The sequence below is a fragment of the Aythya marila genome (assembly GCF_965140915.1).
Source record: "Aythya marila genome assembly, chromosome: 3".
NCBI classification, from domain to species: Eukaryota; Metazoa; Chordata; class Aves; order Anseriformes; family Anatidae; genus Aythya; species Aythya marila.
The window spans coordinates 69,525,633-69,547,199 of record NC_139044.1 but is presented as its reverse complement, the minus strand read 5'-3'; the positions used below and the strand labels follow the sequence as shown (position 1 = coordinate 69,547,199).

Genomic DNA, 21,567 nt, shown 5'->3' with positions numbered 1-21,567 from the left:
TTCATACTGATTTTACCCTCTTCTGTTCTTTTAGGTATTTTCACTTTTACAATACTGGACTACAGAATCAGCGAGTTCTATATGTACAAGACTCCTTGGATGCTGATGCCAAAGTTTTTCTTGATCCAAATAAGCTTTCTGATGATGGCACTGTGGCTTTACGAGGTTGGTGAAACAGCAGTTCCTGCTGAACAAAACCAGGTTTTGTCTTTCCAGCACAAGTTGGAAATGGTTTGCGGCTCTTCATGTGTAGAAGTATGGCTACAGTGGTGTGTTTGCATGAAAGTAGGCACAGTAGCCATATGTGGATTTGTATAGCCTTTCAGAAGAACACTTCTAAATCTACATTTTATTCACAAAATACTGCAAAAATGAACAGGTGGTTTTTTTTGCTCACAACTCTGGAATGTATTTCAGTGAAATATAAACTGATCTTGATGCTGTCCATAGCTAAGAAAGAAAAGTTGATGCATTCATATCAACTAATTCTCTTAACATTTTAAAGCCAGCAGGTTGATGCAAGATGCTTTGAAGGAGCACAGCGTTAACTTCTTTGGGAACAAAATAACCTGTGTTCAGTAGGGTATTAACTCCTGTTATCTGTCCATTTTCCCACTTGCCATTGGTTTTTCTAAGTTCAAGAGCCTTGCTTCTACAAAGTCTTTGAAGTCTGTACAAGATCAATTAATAAAAACTATGCAAGAAACTTTTTCTAGTTGTAACTTTCAGATGTTGATAGGCCTGCAATAATTCGGTCTCTTCACTTGAGTTGATTCGCAAAAGTGAATTCAATCCTTGTTAACTATGATGGAAACTTTTCTGATTTTTTTCAGAATAATTTATTCTTCACAGTTCAGATGGAACTACGTATATCTTAGATCTTAGCTGAGAATACCAGCAATGAACCCATTAGCTCACTGGTGGGGAATTTTTCCAGTTACTTCAGTTTTCGTGGTTTTTGCAGGGTTTAGTTTTAAGTGATTCCAATATTGAAATGGTAGCTGCCTTATATCAGGTTTTACTGTTTGCATTTCAATTCATGTTGACTTGTTTGGTGCTCTTATTGTCTTAGAATCTCATGTTATGGTCTATACCTATGTGCGTTTTCAGTCTCCATCCCTTACCCCAGCCTTAGGGAAGCAGAAGAGATATTACTCAAATTGTCTATTAGATGTTGGACATAAGTGATGTTACTGAACCGATTTCATGAGTGTGCATGCTTAAATATGGGTCTATGAATTATATGAGAAGCCCACAGAGACAGGAAAAGTGCTGCACATCCCAAATAATAATGTAGCTGCTTCTACTGTCTTTTAGAAAGTAAATCTCCTCTTGTTGTTGAGTAAACACAGTTCTTTTACCTGCTTTCACAGTTTCACTTCCCTTTTGTTGGGATTTGACTATCGTGTAGCAAGTAGTAAAAAGCTGTGTGGCAAAATAAACACTGTATTGAAAATACTGATTTGTTTTACTGGTTCTTACCACATCTTATTTGGTTCCAATTTCCTAGGTTATGCGTTCAGTGAAGACGGCGAATACTTCGCATATGGCCTGAGTTCCAGTGGTTCTGACTGGGTTACTATCAAGTTCATGAAGGTGGAAGGTCCTGAGGAGCTTCCAGATACGCTGGAGAGAGTTAAATTCAGTTGCATGGCATGGACCCATGATGGAAAAGGAATGTTCTATAACTGCTATCCAAAACAAGATGGGAAAAGTGATGGTAAGTATGACTGCACTGATTATACTCTATGAGGAAACAAAATGACCTTTTTAGTAAACTGGTGCAACAAATAATTAGATATACTACTTTATACAATTAGATATCAGATTGTCCTGTATGACCAAAACCTATTTTTAATTAGTGTCCCTTCCTTTCATAAGGACACTCTTGTCTGCCTGGCCCTGTCTGTCTTCTGAAAGTTTACTGGTCCTCTTCTTTTTCTCTGCAGTGTTTTTTCTTTGCTTTCATACAGGGTGTTGTTGGCTGGAATATGATGTCTCGTGACAGTTTATTTAATTTACTTAGTTTGCTGTCCCTTACATATTTTTATGGCCATAGGTGAACTGACTTGGGAAGTTAATGGTGAAGAGCAAACTGGGGCATAAGGTGTTTATTACTCAGTCAGGCTAATTCGTCTGCGTTTCACTGCCCAGTTTAAGCTAGCAGAACTCTAGGAGTAGCACAAGAAAGGAATTTAGCAGCTGTTACTGTAAGGCAGTACTACTGAGAAGTTTCTTCTGGAGCTGTGCTCTTTATTAAACCCTACAGAGACCACCTAAATTTCGTCTATATTTATATTTGCAGCCTATAACTTTGCCAAACTTGCAAGTTAGGTACACACCATGTGTTTTCTTTACTTTTAGGCATGTTTGTAGTTCAGAAGCTGAAGCGTTGCATTGGAAAATGCTGCAAGAACAATATTAAAAGGAAGAGACAAATAGCACTTCCTGCAGCTCTTCAGAATGCTTTTTATTTTCAGCAGAAGGAAGTAAGAAAGTTTCTAGGATTAGTAGTAGTTCTCCCCTTGATTGTCCAAGATGAGATGGGAGCAAACACATCGTTGAATGGTGTGGCAGAGGCTGTTGTTTTTCTTTGCATGTTTAGTATTTCTAGAAAGTGAAGCTTGAAATGATGAATCCTGACATTTGAAGAAAGTATCTGAAGTAAACGAAAAGGGTAACTGAACAGGTCTGCCATGTGGTTTGATGTCTTATTTTATTGTGTATAATGTTGCTTGTTTGCAGGAGAGTGGTTTGTAGACTTGAATTGCTCCTAGTTCTTTTTCCTGAATGGTTCTCTTTTTTTTTAAAAAAACAGAGGGTTATTGAAGGTCCTGAGGGTTTTACGTGGGTCTTGTTGGATTTCTTTGACAACTAATTAGTTTAAATATCTACATTTCACTAGGCACTGAGACCTCCACTAATCTGCACCAAAAGCTGCATTATCATGTATTGGGAACTAACCAGTCAGAAGATATCCTATGTGCTGAATTTCCCGATGAACCAAAATGGATGGGTGGAGCTGAGGTATGGTAAACACTGTGAAGCTTATCATCAAGTCTGGCTTTTCAGGTTTTAACAGCTGGTAGCAGCTGTAGAGTGGAAAACAGTTTGTTAAAGAAATCTTTTTATTAGTGTTGCAGAGCTGAGCATTGAACTAAGAATTACTGACTAAGAATTGCTGAAAGTAAGACTGGTCTGCTTTAAACCAGTCCTCAAGTCTTTAACGACACCGTCATGTACTCTTTTTTTAATTCTTTGAGGATATTCAGTCTGATGTAAATTCCAGGATACACAAGGATCATTTGATGGACAATCTGTCACTGTTCTGTTTGCTCAGTGTCAGTGTCAAGCCCCAGCCTTCATTTCTTGCATAGAAAGTGCAGTCCAATAAGCATCATGTCTGGATATTCCCTGCCGCATATTTATTTTGCTTTTGTTTTCATGGTGTCTTTCCTGAAAGCAAATGTGTGTTCTACTTATTTGAAGAATAGAGGCATATAGGTTAAAATTTCTGTTAATACCGTGTGCACAGTTGGAGAGTTTTATTTTTCCCCTTCAACAAACTTTATCAACACAAATATGGTGTGGACAGTGTTAGCAGAGATGGAAAGAGTGACTGCTGGAAATGACTTCTTAAGTTTTATTTTGTTGTGCGAAGTATACATTGTTCGAAGTCCCAGTTAACCATAGTTGTAGGTAACCACGCTCTTTTATTCCTTACGTGAATGCTTCAAAAGACCATAAGTTTTGTCATTGGTGTGTTTTATTGTTCGTATTAGAATTACATGCTCACTTAAACACCGTTGAAGTGCTGTTGGAACATAGAGATTGTTCTATTAATTGGGGAACTTACATTTTACCAGTGGATAACATCCTGTTGCAATTCTTTGTACTTTTCTGGCTACCATGCTAAATCTGTAGGTTTTGCTTCTACGAAAGGTCTTGTTTGGTCTAACGCTTTTAATTGAATATGGAAGGCACTTACCCTGACTGGGATATTCAGTTCCAGGAACTGCTTTTCCCTAAGAGTACCTCCTTTTAAAGATTTGATCATCAATTTATCCTCACCATTCAATATATCAACACATGAAAATGTTGGGGATTCTTTTCAGTGGGCTGCCAGCAAGCAAAGCGTCTCTCAAAGAATTTGAGCTCTGAGATTCAAAACGAGACAGTGAACGTGCGTGTGACAGGTTTTTCACCAAGTGACCACACTGAACTTTGTCTATACAAATCAAATTTAGTCATGGAACCTACAGATAAACAGAACCTTTTTATATAATGTTATCTGTTCATGAAGCATACCTTTGCCATCTGACCTGAAAATCAGTATAAACTTGCAAATAGGGCTTTGAAACTTTTTTTACCATTCAAAAGTTAGTTCTGTTGAGTTAAACTAGCAATAGCATGGAATTTAGAAATCATTATCCTTATTTTTCCCTAGTTCCATAAATAAATGGGTTTCTTTCTGTTGGTGACAGATGTCTTGTAGTGATGTATCCACTGATTCACACAAGTGATACATCAAGTGATTATTATTGTTTTGCAGTGTCTGTGAGCGAAACTACACATGTTGTTGTGATGCAAATTCCTTTTCCTTGGGGGAGTGGTATTGCAGTCTTGATTCATTAGCATATCCTGCTTTGTAGGTGTACTGGGTCTGGAAGAGAACTTGTAGCACAGTTCTTACAGGGGGTAGCAAAAAGTTTTCCAGGCCAGGGTATAGAGAAGTAGCCATCCTGCATCTTCTGGCTCTTCTGTTGTGAGCAAAAACCTTGGGGCAAACTTCAACATAAAAAGTGTCTTTTTCTCTGATGCCAAATGCTTGGGTAATATTTGTGATAAATGAAAATATACCCCACACACTTCTGAGCATTTAATATAAGGGATAGGAAGAGTGTACTGGTAGTAGTAGTTCTTGCTATAGAACACGAGAGTAATAGAATCTATTGCAGGTGCTGGTTCTGAAATCACTGGGATTGAAACGTCCCCCTGAATATTGGGATAAAGGGAAAAGTAGTGAATAGAGAACACACATCGCTATTGTGCATTCTTGTTTAATAAATGAATGTGGCTGCTTAAAACTTCTCCTAATTCGTAGGAGGCGTAATCTTCTGGAGATACTGATATTTAAGAAGAAATGCTATTTTAAGGTGTGGCAAAGCAGAGATCTGCCTCAGTAAATAACCATGAGGTTATCTGAGTGACGTTACTGTATAAAACAGCTGATTTTCTAGGGTTGTGCTGTGAGCTCTAGCTGTTAAATGTGGCTCTGTTTTCGTGATATTAATGAAAGATGGTTTTTAATGGTCAGGAGGAAACAAATATTCTGCAATTAGAGGATACCAGTGTGACTGCAAAATGTGGTTTCATCTTTGTGGTATAGGTCAAAAATCTCCTTTTCAGACCATCCAAACAAGTTTTCTGGTCAGTTTTTTTAAAGCGTGTCCTTGAGAAAGTGGAAGACCACAAAATAATAGGGAAAAATTAAAGTAGCCTTAGTAAAAATCAAATGATACAGCTTATTGGCACTACCCTACATATAAATATTCTTACCTGGTACTAATATGCTGCCAGAGATTTTAGAATACAGCTTTGCACAGCTCAGCATTTTATGAAAGTCTGCTTACTTGCATTCCTGTCAGATTAAAATAAAAACATTTGTTTATTAGAGGGCCTTGCTGGCCAAATAGGCAGAGACAGTTGGATTCTCTTCTGTTGTATACAAGCTCCAGGGAAGATGGTTGGATTATGGCATGGGTGGTTTAAGTATCAACTCACTCAACCTTTCTTTATATCAGGGATGGAACTTGAAGTTTTGTACTTAAGTTTTGAGCAGAAATTGCAGGTGTTGAAACCATAGGGTAGATGGAGAATAATACCTTACTTGCCAGCGAAAAGTACCTGACAAGGAGATCTTTCAGAGACTGCAAAAGCTCTAATGTTGCCATCATACTTGAAAAAAATAAGTAATCTTGGGTACATTGTAGGGAGTTGGAGCGGTTTTAGCTTCAGTGGAGAGAAGAAGCTAGGTGACTGATTAGGACAGAAGAGGGTTGAGTAAAACTTTGTCAGCTTATTGTATTTACAAGGCAACAGGTAAGAAAATACCTTCAGCTTTTTAACTTGTTACTCATTCAACTCCAGCACTAAGCATGCTTAGTCTGGTGCTGAAACCGGTGTTGAGATAGAAAGACAGATGCATTTCCATCTCCTCACTTGAATGGATTGCTTTCGAGAAAAACCTCTGTATTGCTAGTCATACTCGGTATCTAGGTCAGTTTTGAAGAAGATGCTATCAAATCTTTTCGTTAGTTGAGAAAACACTTAACTTTTCTGGTACAGATTCTAGGATGGTAGAGGAGTTGGGAAGAAGCAGAGAGAGAGCTCGAGTAACATCCCAGTAGATGGCAGTCTGGTATGATTTTTAAAACCTTTGCAATGTCATCGGTACTCTCTGAAAGTAGAGGAGCTTCCCAGGCTTCTATCTCCGCGGCGTGTTCTTGTTTCTTCTCCAGACTCATGTATCATAGCTGTCTTTCACAGCCAGACTGTTATTCTCAAAGTTAAACAGTAAATTATATAAGAGCATTTCACAGTTGGTGGTGTTAAAAGTCACTGCTGTAGAGGCAGGAATGTAAACAGGAGGGAAAGGAGAGGGCTGGGGAACCCTCCTGTCCTAATTCTGCCAGAAGTAAACAAGTACGGTTTGTTGTCTGACACACACTGTGTGCAATCCATAACCTGACGAAAATATATATATATTTTTTTGAGGTTCAGAGCTGTCAGTTTACATCAGTGGTTCCCAGCCAGGGAGGTGAACTTGCAAATGAAATTCAGAGTGCAGAGGAACAACCTCTGCCAGGTGTGTGCTGGCGAGGGCACGTTTTCACTGCAAGAAAGTGAAAGTGCAGCATCCACAGGGGAAGAATGAACAGAAATAAACAGGGAAGGCTCAAAACATTGTCAGTTTGCTCAAGTGAAACAGCCAGGCAAACTTTCTGGCTGCAAACAGGGACGGTAATCTCTTACAGAGCCAAGTTCCTGATGCTATGGCGCTTTCATTGCACTCAAAAGCAAGTTAATGACCTCAGAAAAAAACAGTTTCAGTGTTAGTCTGTTACCTCAGAAGGCTACTAATCTTACTCTGTGCTAGATTTAAGGAGAATGCCTGTAAATACCCATGTGCCCTTTGGAACAAGGCTGTCTCGTGTAGGAAATTGAAGGAATAGGGAAATTGAGTTAATGCCCAAAGCAGTTTTTCTAGGCTAGGGAATGGATGGTGGGAGAGCACACTGATATGTTTACATATAATAAGGCTATGTGCTGCCTAGAGTATATCCAGCCTCCTCCTGGATGTAAAAAGTGGGATTGTGTTAGACCTGATCCTGAAATCAACCATTGCTGTGATCACCCGCTATCATTTCTTCTGAAATGTAGTTGATTAAACCAGTGTGATACAAATAGAAAACAAAACAAGCAGTTGTAGTAGCTGCTGCAGTGCTGTGTTTTGGATTTAGGATGAGAATAATGCTGATAACGTGGGGATGTTCCAGCTGGTGCAGAGCAGTGCTCGCACAGAGCTGAGGCCTCTCCTGCTCCTGGTGCTGCCCGGCCAGCGAGGAGGCTGGGGGTGCCCTAGGAGCTGGGAGGGGACACGGCCAGGACGGCTGGCCCAGGCTGCCCAAAGGGATGTCCCACACCGTGTGGCACCGTGCGCAGCGATAGCAGCTGGGGGTGTCAGTCACTGATCAGGGATGGGCTGGGCATCGATCAGCAGGTGGTGAGCAATTCCATCGTGCATTACTTGTCTTCTATATTCTTTTATTATTATTTATTATTATTATTTTCCCTTCCTTCTCTGAGATTATCTGTCTCTATCTCAACCTGTGATTGATTTATTTTATTCTTTACCCCATCCCAATTTTCCACCTTGATAATAAAAAGGGCAAAAGTGGTAAAAACTAATTGATTAGCTTAAAATGGCCTTGATATAATAATATGCATTTGGAGGGATTGTATTTGTGAACTAAAAATAGAAGGCTCTTTCCTATCCTAAATCTTGCAGTGGTGACTACCCAGATAGTACTCAAAGAACTAGCATTAATATTCACTGGGGTTGCTGTCAAGCCACTTTACTTGGAAGCAAAGCACTTTAATGTCTCTCCTATTGACTTTTTAGTTGAGCAGCAATGCATAAAGCCAGGAAGTCTGAAAACCTTACAGCCTTCTGCTTGTTCTTGTTTGTTTGTTTAATTATGTATGACTTGCTGGTCTGAAATGTGTTGCTGTTGGACAAAATAGAATCACAGAATATCCAAGTTGGAAGGGACCAACAAAGATCATCGAGTCCAGCTCCTGGGTCCCCAAATGACCACCCCCCAAAAAAAAAATATCTGACCATGTGCCCGAGCATTGTCCAAACACTTCTTGAACTCCTCCAGCAGGCTCGGTGCTGTGACCACTGCCATGGGGATCCTGTCCCAGTGCCTGACCACCCTCTGGGTGCAGAACTGTTTCCTGATATCCAGCCTGAATAGTTAACTTCGCTTTTGCTGTGGATCCTCATAGACTGTTACTGCTATTTTAAATGCAGAAGATACGACTCTTTGAGTTCCTTACATGACTTGTATTAACTACGTTTTGTAAAAGAAAGAAAAATGTAAGTAGTTGGAAAACTTTTTACATGTATGCACTACTTAGGCTTTAAATAAAGAAACTTACATCTGTTAACTTATCCAGGCCACAGGTAAACTGCTTCCTCTCAATATTTTTCTAAGCAGTGCTTACTATAAATGGAAATGGAGAGAACAGGTAACACTGAAACAACATTGCTAGTAAAGATAAAAAACATCCCCCTATAAAATAAAATGTAGAGGAGGTTTGATTTAGAAGGTGTGGTCGCTGAGAGTTTAAATAGAGCATTACTTGTGAGCAACTCTATCGTAGTGATACACCGTATAGACACAAAGAAGTAAAGGTAGTTAGAAAAATATGCCAGAAATAGCAGATCTAATCCATTCCATACTGTCATTTGACTGAACAGCAACAGCAAAACTGCAAGCTATACACCAGCAGCTGCTCTTTGAAATAATCCTTCCTTTAGCAGTGCTGAGTTAGGGCTTCTTGCTGTGTTATGCCAGTAAAGTCATTGTTAAGCTGAGCACTTTCTTCTAAGCATTGAGCAGGCTCACTAGCTCAGCTCCAGTTGGAAGGCTACAAGAACTACTTCTGGCCTACTTTGCCAGTGTCACCTTAAGATGTTTACTTGCTTTATAACCTCCTTACCTTTTATCAGGTGTTGCCTGAAATGGTAGAAAGTATATTACTGAAATATGGGGTTTTACAGTGAAAAGTATATTACAGAAATATGAACTGAATGTTGTGAATCTCTCCTCATAGAAATTCTTGAGATATGTTTCTCTTTCAGCTTGGATGTGGGAAAACAGAAGAACTTACTTCTGCTTCAGGCTGTCAGTTCTGACATTACAGCTGTTGCCCTTATGCTGAGCCATGAGTGCATGCTAAGGTTTGAGTGAAATGCTGGTATGGGATTTCAGTTCGTAAGTTTGTGGGCCAGGAGCAAGGATTGCAGTTGACCTCACGAAGATGTATTTGTGCAAGGATAACCAAACGATAGTTGGGAAATCCTGTTTCCTTCTGTCACTTTGAAAGCAAGACTCTTGTCTGTTTATGGTATAAAGAAGTCAGGGGCATTCAGGCCGTGATTACACATTCATCAGTACTACCATCTGAGCTGCCTTCAAAGCAATCTCTGCCCCTATTACTCATGTTTCCAGTTGCTCGGTGTGCTGTTAGCTCAGCCATTTGAGCAGCTGCACAGTGAACTGACTGAGATACTACTTGGGCAGAGGGGCTTTCCCTTTTATTCTTTTTTTCCTTTTTTTTCTTCTGGATTTTCCTTTTTTCCTTCCCCCTCGGTTTTTCTTTCCTTGCAAGGGGCAGTGAGGACTGGTTTTGTACATGATAATTTTACAGCTGGATCAGTTCCCCAGTCTGGTTTGCTACCCAAATGGTAAATGCCTGCAATGGTATGACTAGGGGAATGAACTTGTATGGATACAAGCAACAATAGCAGAAAGAGGAGCTAGAGGTGGAGACTGCATAAGCTGGTACTGCTGCCCAGATTTGCTCATCAAGCTGTAACTTTGGAATGCCAGTGTCTAAATTTGTGCTGTAATACTGAACACTTGAGCATGCTGCAGTCAACAGTGCCTTGTCCTGTTTCTGTCACATTCCTTTGGATTACAGAGCTCACTGATGTAAGAACAGCCTCAGTGATAGGGACAGACCTAATTGGCATCCCACCAGCAATATGCTTTGGGAATTCCTGCTTCAAATTAAACATAAACTGCTATCAACTCTTCACTTGTCCAGCTGGGAATGTGGAAGGAAAAACTCATTAGATGTGCTCAAATTTGCCGTCGTCAGAGGTTCTGAATTGCCCTCACTACAACAACATCTGAAACTTGCAAATAAGTTTTCTTTCCTGGGTAAAGTGAGCAGTCTTCTGTTAACTGTTAACTCACAGCATCAAAGAACAGATTTGTGTGGGTTCTGGCTGTGACTGAAAGACTTTTGTTCATCATACTGTTGAGCTAAACTGAAATTTATATTTGTGTATGACACTTGCTATTTCTTAGCATGTTTTATGACTTAGTGAGGAAAATAAAGAAAAATGGTGCTTTTGCAAGCATGAACAGTTGTTTAAGCAGCATATTAAGCAGTGACTAGTTTAATTAAAACTGTTTAATTTTTGTGTAAAAACACTAAAGATGCTTCTCTCAAAAGAGGTCACCTGATCTTGGTTTTCATTTCTGGATATAATCCATCTTGGAAGGAGGAGGCAAATCGTCTGAATTTTTCAGACTGCCTCTTGAACCTGTCATAGCTGTTTTTCTTGTCCCAGGAGGAATCCTAGGTGTTCAGTTCTGTTCATCTCGTAAACTTTCAGATGTATGGACATCTTTAGTGGTGTAATTCATTGTTGATAAGAATGCTTGTCAAAAAGATAACTTGGAAACACTCATTTGTTGGGTTTTGTTGTTTTGTTTTGTTTTTTAGTCAGCTTCCTTATTCTGAGATTTGATGCTGTATTTTAAGTTCCTCTGTGTCCTTCAAAACCATGGATGTGTTTGAAGAGCACATAAAATAAAATAAAAAATAAAAAAATAAAGTGCACAGCTAAAGTTAGGAATATTAACCCAAGGAAGTCTAAGAGGTTATTGCAATCTATGAGTAAAAAAATTTTTGAAGATGCTTAGGGCCAAATGGAAAGCTTCCAGAATTTGGACTCATACTTTGTGACTAAAGATTTGATTTTTCCATTGCACGCTGTTATGTAAGAACATGGACAGGAACCAGCATCCTACATCAGCTGTTAATAACACATCTAAACCTGGTAATTTTGGAACATGCCCAGAACAGCTCCGCAAGGAGAGGGAAACGTTAAATTGATGACTTCCTGTTACTTCCTGCCTTCCATTCATGAACTTGCACTTTCAAAAGCTTTGCAAGGAAGCAGGGTATGTTTGCAAAGCTTGAGTAGGAAGAAGGCTTTGTTGATGAGTTTATGTAGCAGCAGATTCCATTCTGGAAATTTTATCAAGTGTATGTGTTTCTCAAAAGACAAAAACCAGAAGCTTCATCTGAAAATTCATGATGTGTTTGTAGTTTATGATATTAACTTAACAGCAGCATGTAAACTTAATGAAAATGACAAAAATGAAAATTCTGTAAGCGTTGTTTAACTTGCCACGGGAAGTGCATATATGCTTAAAACTAGCATCTTGGATGACTTCTAGGACATTGTGTACTGCTTTGTGACATAAACCATACCTAATTAATTGTCACTTGAAAAATTGAGGGTGAAATTGAATTGTGAAATTGTTGTGAATCACATTGCTGTGAGTAAAGTGACTGTCATTCAGACAGTCACTGGGAGACAAAGCTGCTGACCTCCTTGCACCTCCAAAGCAGCAAGGGACTTCTAGCAGGTACATTGGAAACTCATTGTAATGAGGCAAACCAAAAAATCCAAAGCTATCCTCTACCACCTGGTTAAATCACTGTGTTGTGCATGGCACTATGAATAACAGTATTACGTAGGGAAGTGTGCAGCTTTTTCTAGTAAAAATAAGTTGGTGTAGCAAGGATGTTTGTTTCACACACAGACTCCTTTTGTTCAAATACTTTTAATATTTTTTTTTTAATTAAATCTGAGAATAAACAGATAAAGCTGTTTGGTTTTGATCTCCTGAAATGTCGGCAGATTATACTGATGTTATTTGTTGATACAAGTGGTGAATGAGGGTTCTTGGTGAGTTCTCATATTCCATATACATCTCTTAATTCAACTAAATGTAGCATCAACTCATTTTTTGGTAGGGTTTTAGGGACTAATTTTTCAAATTAGATCTTTTTTTCCAGAGGATGAATTGGCTTTGATTTTCTGTAATTTCTAGGTATCAGATGATGGTCGATATGTCCTGCTGTCCATTCGGGAAGGGTGTGATCCAGTGAACAGACTGTGGTACTGCGACCTACAGAAAGAATCTCAGGGTATATCAGGTACGTATTTTCTTGCTTTGCAGCTTTTTCTGTATTTTAAGACAGTTTTAAATATTTATGTTTGAACATATATATTGAAATAGGTATTGCTTAATCTCTTTTTTCTAAGAGTATGAGAAGATAAGTTTTAGAACTTGCTTTTCTTTGTTATGTAACGGTAGATGGATAAATCCATTCTTAGTTTTGTAGTATGTTAAAAGGTCACAAGGGAAAATTGAAATAATATAGGCAGTCTTAGACTTTTTTTTAGATTTTTCTACACCAGTAGTATTTTGTTCAATTTTTTTCATGGTTCAAAAATGCTTGTTTCTCTTAAAGAACTGCTCAGCCCTATGAAAACAAAACAAAAACATAAACCCCACAAAAAAAAGATTTCTATGCTTTTTTTTTTGTTTGCATAGTACCAGGACATGAACAAAATACTATAATGTTTTATTACTAAAAACTTTGCTTTGTAGCACTGTTATTCTTACAGTAGAAACATCTACTAAGGATTCAAACACACATTTATGAACTGTCGTTTACTTGCTTGGATAGTTGAGTTCCATTTGGCTTGTGTAGATTTGTTGTATTAGCTTCAGTACTATGGGTAAAAAGTAAGGTGCTGTGGTTGATGGTTGGCATTTTTCTGACGATTGGTGTTTTTTGTACTGTCAGATTATTGCATTGTTGAAATCTCTTCCTTAATATATGCTTTACACAGAAGAAAACAACTTAGTTCTTTTTGATTCTTTGCTGCTTCTATTTTCAAAAACTTCAGGGACAATAAATAATGCAGTACCTCCTTGTTAAATATTGGATCTTAAGAAACTTGTTCTCTTAGCCATAAACAGAATATTCAAGGCGTATGAGAGTGATTAGAACTGATAGCAGCTCTGCAGTAGGGGGTGTATTTTTTTTCTCCCTGTCAGTGCCTTTATTATACTGCAGGGTTGCATGGTTGTCTCTCAATTAGATCAATAGTTGATCAATAAGACTTAATACAATGGTTTGAATTTTGGTGAGTTAAGTGTTAGTGAAGATAATATACTTTTAAATTCTTTTCCAGGGAGATTGTTTTTTTTATTTGTAGGCATGTAACTCTGCCCTTTTAAAATATTTCTTAATTACTTCTAAATTTGTCTCAGGCAACTTAAGTAGTTGTTTAATGTCCACTTGAATGTAGAAAATGTAGCAGACCTAATGTAACTTATCGCAGATGCTTCCCATGGAACATCATTACATGTTACATTTCCATGGAACATCATAACTGAGTAGGTAAAACTGTTTAGTATAGCGAGGGGGTTTTGTAAATGATAAATTGTATTGTCATTCAAGATGACATTTTCCAGCTAGAGATAGAATGCATAAAAAGTGTAGCTCTCCTCCTCTATTCACCCTCTCATTTATAGATACACCGGATAACCTTGAAGACAAAACTAGGGGAATCACGTCTTACTTTAAAAATATCTGTACTTTAAAAAATATTACATTATCCTTCTATTTTTAAGAATAGAATTTATTTATAATGAGAAGAATTCATACTTTTGGTTACATCTAAGATACTACTTATGATTTTCCTTTCTCATTGACAGTTTAATCTGTGCGATGTGGAAAGAAAACCAGGACAGTTAGTGTATTTCCAGTGCCCTAGGTGGTACTTGAAATTGAGGAAAAAAATACAGTTTCTCAGACATTTCTCTTCCTTCCTTGCTCTTTTAATCCAGGTTGTCCAAGGATGCTGTCATTCTCTTTTTTCTTTATGCTTTAAGTTTTTCAAGTATTATACTTCTTTAGACTTATTCAGATGGTGTTGAACATCAGAGGCAGTGAAGTCTTTTTAGAAGGTAACAAGTTAGTTGTGGGGGTTTTTTTGGTAAGGAAATAAAAGCAGCTGCTAATCAGAAGGTAATGGATGAGATTCGAATTCCTATGAAGCCTGTAACAAAACCCTAGTTATAGAACGACAGATTTCAACAGGTTGTTTTTAAAGCTACTCTGTAGCCAATATTGGTTATAAATACCATTTCAATTATATAATCACAAATTTCTTTTTAAAATGCTTTTTCCCAAGGTCAACGTACCACTGCATAATTTGAAATGCTCGTGTGTAAAGTGATGAGTTAAAGAATTTTCTGTCACTTAGAATTGCACAAAAATATACAGAGCTGATTCTGATCTGTGATTTATTACCTGAAAAACCTATTTTCAAATGTCAAGTTAACTAACTTAGGCACACCTTTCTTGCTTTTGATTGCTAGCAGTGCAATCTTTTCTTTTGACAGGAGGTAATCAAATTTCTTAGTTGTTTAAAGAGTTTTCTTTAAAAAGGTGTTTTCAGAGTCAAGAAATATGACCACTGAAGATTGAATTTCTTTTCCTTCTGATGTACTGAGGGCCTCGTGGAGTTAATTGTAGTTCTGTTACTGTTTCTCTGAGATGATGGTTGCAATGAAAAAGGTCACTTGTTTGGCCCACTTGCTCACAAATGGTTGTGAAGAAGTCACGAAGTTCAGTGTTGCGACCTCAGTACTGAATGTCAAAAATGTCAGGTTGTTGGAAAATTGCCAAGGTGTCTGTGAAATTAGATTAATTGTGGTTCAAGACCAGTAGTTTATTCCCAAGACATGGAAACTTATCTTTTTACTGGGAGATAAAATCCATACTTTGTTTCAAGAAAAATGTGATAGTTTTGTTTTCTAAATAATGCAATTGTTTATTTGTAGGAACATTTTTGGTGATTCGAAAGGAAAGATGATGAGTTCTGAAACCCCAGCATAAATACTGTTATTAACACTTTCTGCTTCTGGAAAGTTAGAAAGAATGTCTTGGATGATGGGAGCTAAGAAAGTGTCTTTCTTGTTAAGAATTAAAATAGCCAAAATCTAGAGGGAGAAGAGAAAGCTCCCATATCTGTAGGGTAGATTCTTAGAGAGAGGGTTGAAAATGGCAGGTTGTATTAAAAGAGTGTGTGTGCATGCATGTTCCTTTTACAGCCTTCTCTTCTTTTATACCTGTGGCAGTCTGTATTAGAATATTCTGTGTAATGTCTTTTTCAGTAGGAAGGATGTGAGGACAAGATAACGTACAACCTAAAAGTTGCATCAGACCTAGGTTTGGTGTGTTCTTATTGAAAAATTGGTAGTTTATTATCTAATATGCATCAGATCTTTTAATTACTGAATGTTTTTCTGGTGATAGTAGTAACACCTGTTAGTCTCCTTTGCTGATGTTATTGAAACCACAAATGGTTAACTTCTTTCCTGCTTATGTTTATATGGTGGGGCATGTTTCACAGCTTTTCAGTTGTCATATTTAATGTCACATTTTAGCATTCATCTGTTACTCTACCAGTGGCTATCTTGATTTCTAGACAGTTAATGTCTAAGGGTAACAGGAGTAGTATTGTTTTTGTTGTTTTAACTTGGGTTGTCTTACACCTCAGTCATCAAGATTAAAACTTGCTTCAGTGGTACTGAACAAATACTCCAGAGATTTCACAGCATCAGGATCTGCTGTAGCCTTGAATAAGTCAGTAGAAGTATGATAAATTGAAAAAGGTAATTTCTTGAAAACAATCCAGTCTTACCCCCAAAAGAACCAAGTTGCTCTATTCGGTGGAGGCTGCACAAAGAAATTTCTCTTAGCAATAACACGTCATCAACACCATTCCCTGAATGAAATTAGATTTTTTTTTCCTTCTCTTGAGCCTGGATGGTTATTAGTTGTGTAGTATGTATAGTGATAGAACTTATTAGTATTCTTTATTTCATACTTTATCCAGTAGTGTCATTCATTAACACAGTGAAAAAAGCAGTAATTAGTGTCTTCCAAAGGTATATTCAAATGATCTACTTTTCCAGACTATAGTCTTCTGAAAGCTTGTATTTATAATTTAACTTTCTCCAGTGACAAAGTCTTTTCACTTTTGTTTTATAGGGGATGAAAATAAAGGCTGAAAAACCTCACCTTAGGGAGAAGTGAGAGAACATAAAATATATTTGGCCTCTTCAAAAAAATCATGCTGCATTTTCATAGTGCACCTCTTAATCAGTAGCAGTCTCCAAAACTGACAAAAATCCAGTTTCCAAGGCAGCTGGGCTCTAATTATCCTAATAACACTTCTAAATGCAATTAACTGATTATCTAGATAAAATTTTACAATGAAGCAGTATAATTAATTATTACTGTCCTCACAGGTTCAAGAATGAACTGAAGGCAGCTAAAAGGCAGTTCCCATCTATCAGTGTATAATCAGTACCTTTTTTTATTGTATTTCCTGAAAAGGAGAAGACAAGTCTGAGATATTTTGGCACCCCTTCATGATGGTCCCTGTCAACATACCCTCTACTGCCCTTTTTGCTGAAACAGAGACCTTGAGCAGAATTTACAACCAATAGGGGAAGCAGTGATGCATCCATAGGTTTTGTGTTCTTCTCAGTACTACCCTCATGTTGGAAGTCCTGAGCCCTTCAGGTCTTCTGGCTGATTGAAGCATGTGTTGAGGCTTCCCACTGCTCTATCTTTGGGATGGGATGGGGTGGGTGTGTAACTTGAGTTATGCTTATGCTCCTACACTAAACTAACTTGTGCCATTACACTGAAGCCAAGAGGCACAGGCCAGCCTTCCCCATGTGCCAGAGCTCCCTTCACTCCCAGGCATTGTGACTGTGTCCAAGTTGTCTACAGAGAATGTTTTTGGCAAACACTGTCCCCCATACTGTGACTACATATTGTCTGCTAATTGGCACAGACCAAAAATGTGACAAGGGGTCATGCTAACAGTTAAACAGCACAGAAGTCATGGAGCAGTGCCTCAAGCCCATGCCCCAGCTCTCTCGCATACTCATGTGTATACCTGGTTGATTTGACACAGCAGCCTGTTTTGTGTTGATTTCTTCTGCAGCTGGAGTTGTGAATTACCTGGCATTGAGCATAGACTTTTATCTAGGTGGCATGTTTCCAGCTGAGCTATTCTAGAGCTGAGGAGATGGCAGCATCGGATGACAGAAGCGAGGAAAGGAAGCAATACAGTTGCAGTCTGCCTGAAGGAAAGTTACATGCCTTTAAGGAGCAATTGTCACAAAACAGGGATGGTAAATGATGGTAATGACTGTAATAGATCACTTCTACAAGAAAGCTGACTTACAGAAACCTCTGTTTCCTTAAGAGATGATCTCCATCTTCTTCTTTCTCTATACGCATGTCTGTTATACTTGTCCAAGCGCTAATTTGTCGCATACAGAATTGTTTAGGCTGATCCTGATTCTGCCTGTTCTAATAGGGTCAGCGAGAACAGGTTAAAGTTCCCCATAAGAAAAAGTAAAGATAAGGCTTCTCCCAGTTATCTGAAGACCACCTCTTCTTATTCTTCCTGATCAGGAAGGTCTGCAGTAGATACCCACTACTGTCGCCCCCATGTTGGTTTGTCTGCTCATCTTGACCCATTGCTTTTGACAGGCTCCTGATACATCCCAAACCCACCACGACTCCATGATCCCAGTGAGCTTCATAGCCCTGTAACGGCACAGAGACTTCTGATTCCTCATGTTCGTTCCCCATGTTGTGTGTGTTAATGAGAAGGCATTTCAGAGAGGCACCCAACCAAGCTGATTCCCCGTGCAGGTTTGAGAACCTCCCAATGAGGCTGTTCAGCAGGCACTTTCTCCTTCATGTGCTTACACTTGGAGTGATTCCACTTCAGTTCTGCTGTGTTGACTGCTGTGTCCCTTCCTTTCCTGTCACCCAGGCCCTTGGCTTGCCTACCCAACCACAACTTCTCTACTTTCCCCTGTCATTTTTAGTTTAAAGCTCTCCTTATTAGGTTGGCCAGCCAGTTGCAAGGATACTTTTTGCCCTGCTTAGTCAGGTGGATAACAGTATAGTAGCACAGAGTGAGATATAATAGCTGCTGTATCCTTAGTTTTTCTAATGGATTTGTATGGATGGATGTTTTCTATTCCTTAACTTGTTTTTTTTTTGTTGTTTTTTTTTTTATGGAAATAAGAGGTACTTAATCCCACTTTACATTGTGAACCATTTGCTCCTACGTTCAATCTACATGTAATGCTTATAGGTCCAAATAGGCTGCAGCCTTCACGATACTGCATGGAAGGTCAAGTATCCAGGGAGAAGCAAGAGCCTGTTACATGAGAGGCTGCAACATGAACTAGATCTTGTTATACCATGAAGATTCACTCAGATGAGTACCATTACGGGTGCCTGAAGTATGGAGAAAGCTTCAGAAGATATTTTTTTTGCCTTAGTTGACTTGAGACACTTTAAGTTCAGGTTTTATCCCCTATGGATTACCTGAGACACAAAAATCAATGAAGTTTGTCCTTCAGTTGTGACATTAATAACAGTGCTCTTCTCTGTGAATTCTCTGATGAATAGTAAGATGGCATCTTGCTTATGCTGAATCTTAATACAAATTGAGTTAAAATGTCAGCAAATGACTTCCTGCAAGTCTGTACACCAAGTTTCAGAATATGTGACTTAGATTAAAAATTTCTTTCACTATCGCGAAATAATGAGAGGAAAGGAATGAAAAGATGTTGGAAAATTGCAGTGGCTCCTGTCCTTGAGGGGATGATTGATCTCATGACTAAAATACTGCATGGGCTTGATGCACTTCTTGTATAGATTTGTTTTCTACAGAACTTGCATACTTACCTGGAGGATGCCACTTGGTATTTTAATACAAGTCCTCAAGTAGAAAGTAGATACAGAATGACACCCCTTCCAGTCTATTTGTTTACTTGAATTATTGTCATCTTCATCAGGGCTACCTCATCACTACTATCATTGTGGCCTGAGATGGTACAGTTTCAGAACTGGAAGAAGCAGTAAGAAGCAGCTGTGTTTCTAGGGAACTCCTTAAGTTGTTTTCTGACTGTTCCTAGAGATGACAACTAAGTCAGAAATCAATTCATAGTGTTTTATAACTGTATTCTCAGAGTCAAAATAAAGTTTAACTGTTATAACTGGTAAAATGTACCAGAATACCGTTGTGAAGGAAGGTTAGACAATGTGGTATGTTATTTTAAGGACATATATGGTGAACAGATATGAGGTAGTGGTTGGTTTTAAATTTGTGTGTCCTTTTTCTTGAACTGGCTAATAACTGAGATGTAGGTTGTGTATGTAATAACGGGCCTAAGTTGTTCTAAGTCTCTTCTGATTTCAAGTGTTCATTAAGCTAATCCTACAGCTAGTTGCATTATTCACTGCAGTGAGATCCCATTTGGCTAGGATGGGTAATGAACTTTGTTACATTATGCTGTACTGCAAAAATGCAGTTACTGCTGAGTTCTGCATAAGAGGTAATGGGAGAGTCACTTCTAGACCCTAGAAGTCTTCAAGGAGGGAATGGTGGACTAAGTTGACCTGTGTAGGCCATTTGCTGAGGCTCCTGCATTCCTGCCTTTTCCCTGTAGCTATTAGGGAGAAAGAGTCCCTGTGAAATCCAAGTCATCAGGATAATTACAGGTAGCCTCTGGATGAACCTAGGCTTCTGTGCTGAATGCAAAGGGTACCCATGGCAGTGAGGCTGTTATCTTCCATGCTCATAAAATTAAAGGGAGGGAAAGAAATGGGCCAGACCACAAAACTAAAGACCACTCTCAGAAAGTAAAAGGCAAAAATTCCTCCTGTGGTATTTGAAAAAAGTACACAGCAGAAGTGAGAGAGAAAATGAGGCAATTAAGATGCAGCTGTTCACAAAGATCTCAGAGAACTAGTTGCAGGACTATTTAAATGAGCATTAGTTATTTCAGAAATTGTACAGACAGGCAAAGAGGGAACGAGGGATATTGAAAAATGAAAGAAAATGTCAGGATATTACAGGTATTAACTCTATCCCAGCCAAAATCAGGACAGTCCCAGATGTACCAGATAACACATGATATAAGTGCCTCCTACATGTTGTAAGGACAAAGTGCTTTGACAGTGTAACTCCAATTTAGAGACCTTACAGAAGAGATGAAGTAGCATCAAATTAGAAATAGGAGGGGCTTTGGTTACTTCAATCAAAATACCTTTACATCCTGTAGAAGCTTGCTGTGGAAAGACATGTACCAATAGTCTGACTTTGCAACTGGAAGCTAAGATAACACTTTTTTTTTTTTTTAAACACCATGCTAAGGTGAAATCAATTAAACTAGGTATTGGATTGTGGAAGGCTAATTGACTAAAGAAAGCTTCTGTCATATATGCCAGAGATAGTACTCTGGTTTTGTAATGAGGAAAGAACTGCTGATAATTTAAAAGAAAGGATCTAATACATGGATTGTACCTCAAAACTGAATGATTGTGACTAGGTTTCTGGTAGTATAAATGGTTCTGTAGGAATTCATTGCTTCGGTTATCTTTTTTTCTTCTCCTTCCTTGTTCTGTTAGAGGCTCTTGACATCCCTGTTCCCTACAGTGTTTGGGCATGTACTTTAATGTCTTATAGGGCCAGAATTCTCATAAGTTATAGGAGTGTCCTTCATCCTGTTTAATTCCTTTCAGATGCATCAGAATTTAAATATTGTTTTGAGCAGCAGGTCAAAATAGGAAGTACATGACTTGTTAGTTTTAGGTCAGAGGTTGGACTAGGTGATCTTGGAGGTCTCTTCCAACCTAGATGATTCTGTGATTCTGTGAGTATACCTAATGACTAAAGGTACACTTCCATTATAGAAGCTCATGTGCTGATTGTGCTGATCATGTCTCTCCACAGCAGCGTAATGGCTGTAGCAGCAAGGCGGAAAGATAAACGGAGGCAGATCTTACTACTCGTGTCTAGACAGGGCAAAACAAATGTAGGGCTTCTCTTAACTACAGAGGGATCATGTTAATAAACTAAGGCCATTTATTCATCCCAGATATTTTGTAGGCATGTCACATGTTGCTATGCTGTAAGAGAAGGGCTGTCAACGTTGTGGTGTTTAGTATGATGCTCTTCTATTTAGTGAAAGACATTTGTGTTGCCATGAACAGGTTTGTGGC

At 38.4% G+C, this 21,567-nt stretch overlaps 1 protein-coding gene across 1 annotated transcript in view; it reads left to right on the top strand.

Moving 5' to 3' along the window:
* Positions 1 to 21,567, top strand: part of PREP (prolyl endopeptidase) — a 100,422-nt gene that overhangs the window by 9,723 nt on the left and 69,132 nt on the right. Inside the window, exons 4-7 of the mRNA XM_082755873.1 lie at positions 35 to 165; positions 1,511 to 1,720; positions 2,906 to 3,027; positions 12,489 to 12,594. Coding sequence (XP_082611999.1) covers positions 35 to 165; positions 1,511 to 1,720; positions 2,906 to 3,027; positions 12,489 to 12,594 — 569 coding nt within the window. The remainder of the gene's footprint in view (positions 1 to 34; positions 166 to 1,510; positions 1,721 to 2,905; positions 3,028 to 12,488; positions 12,595 to 21,567) is intronic.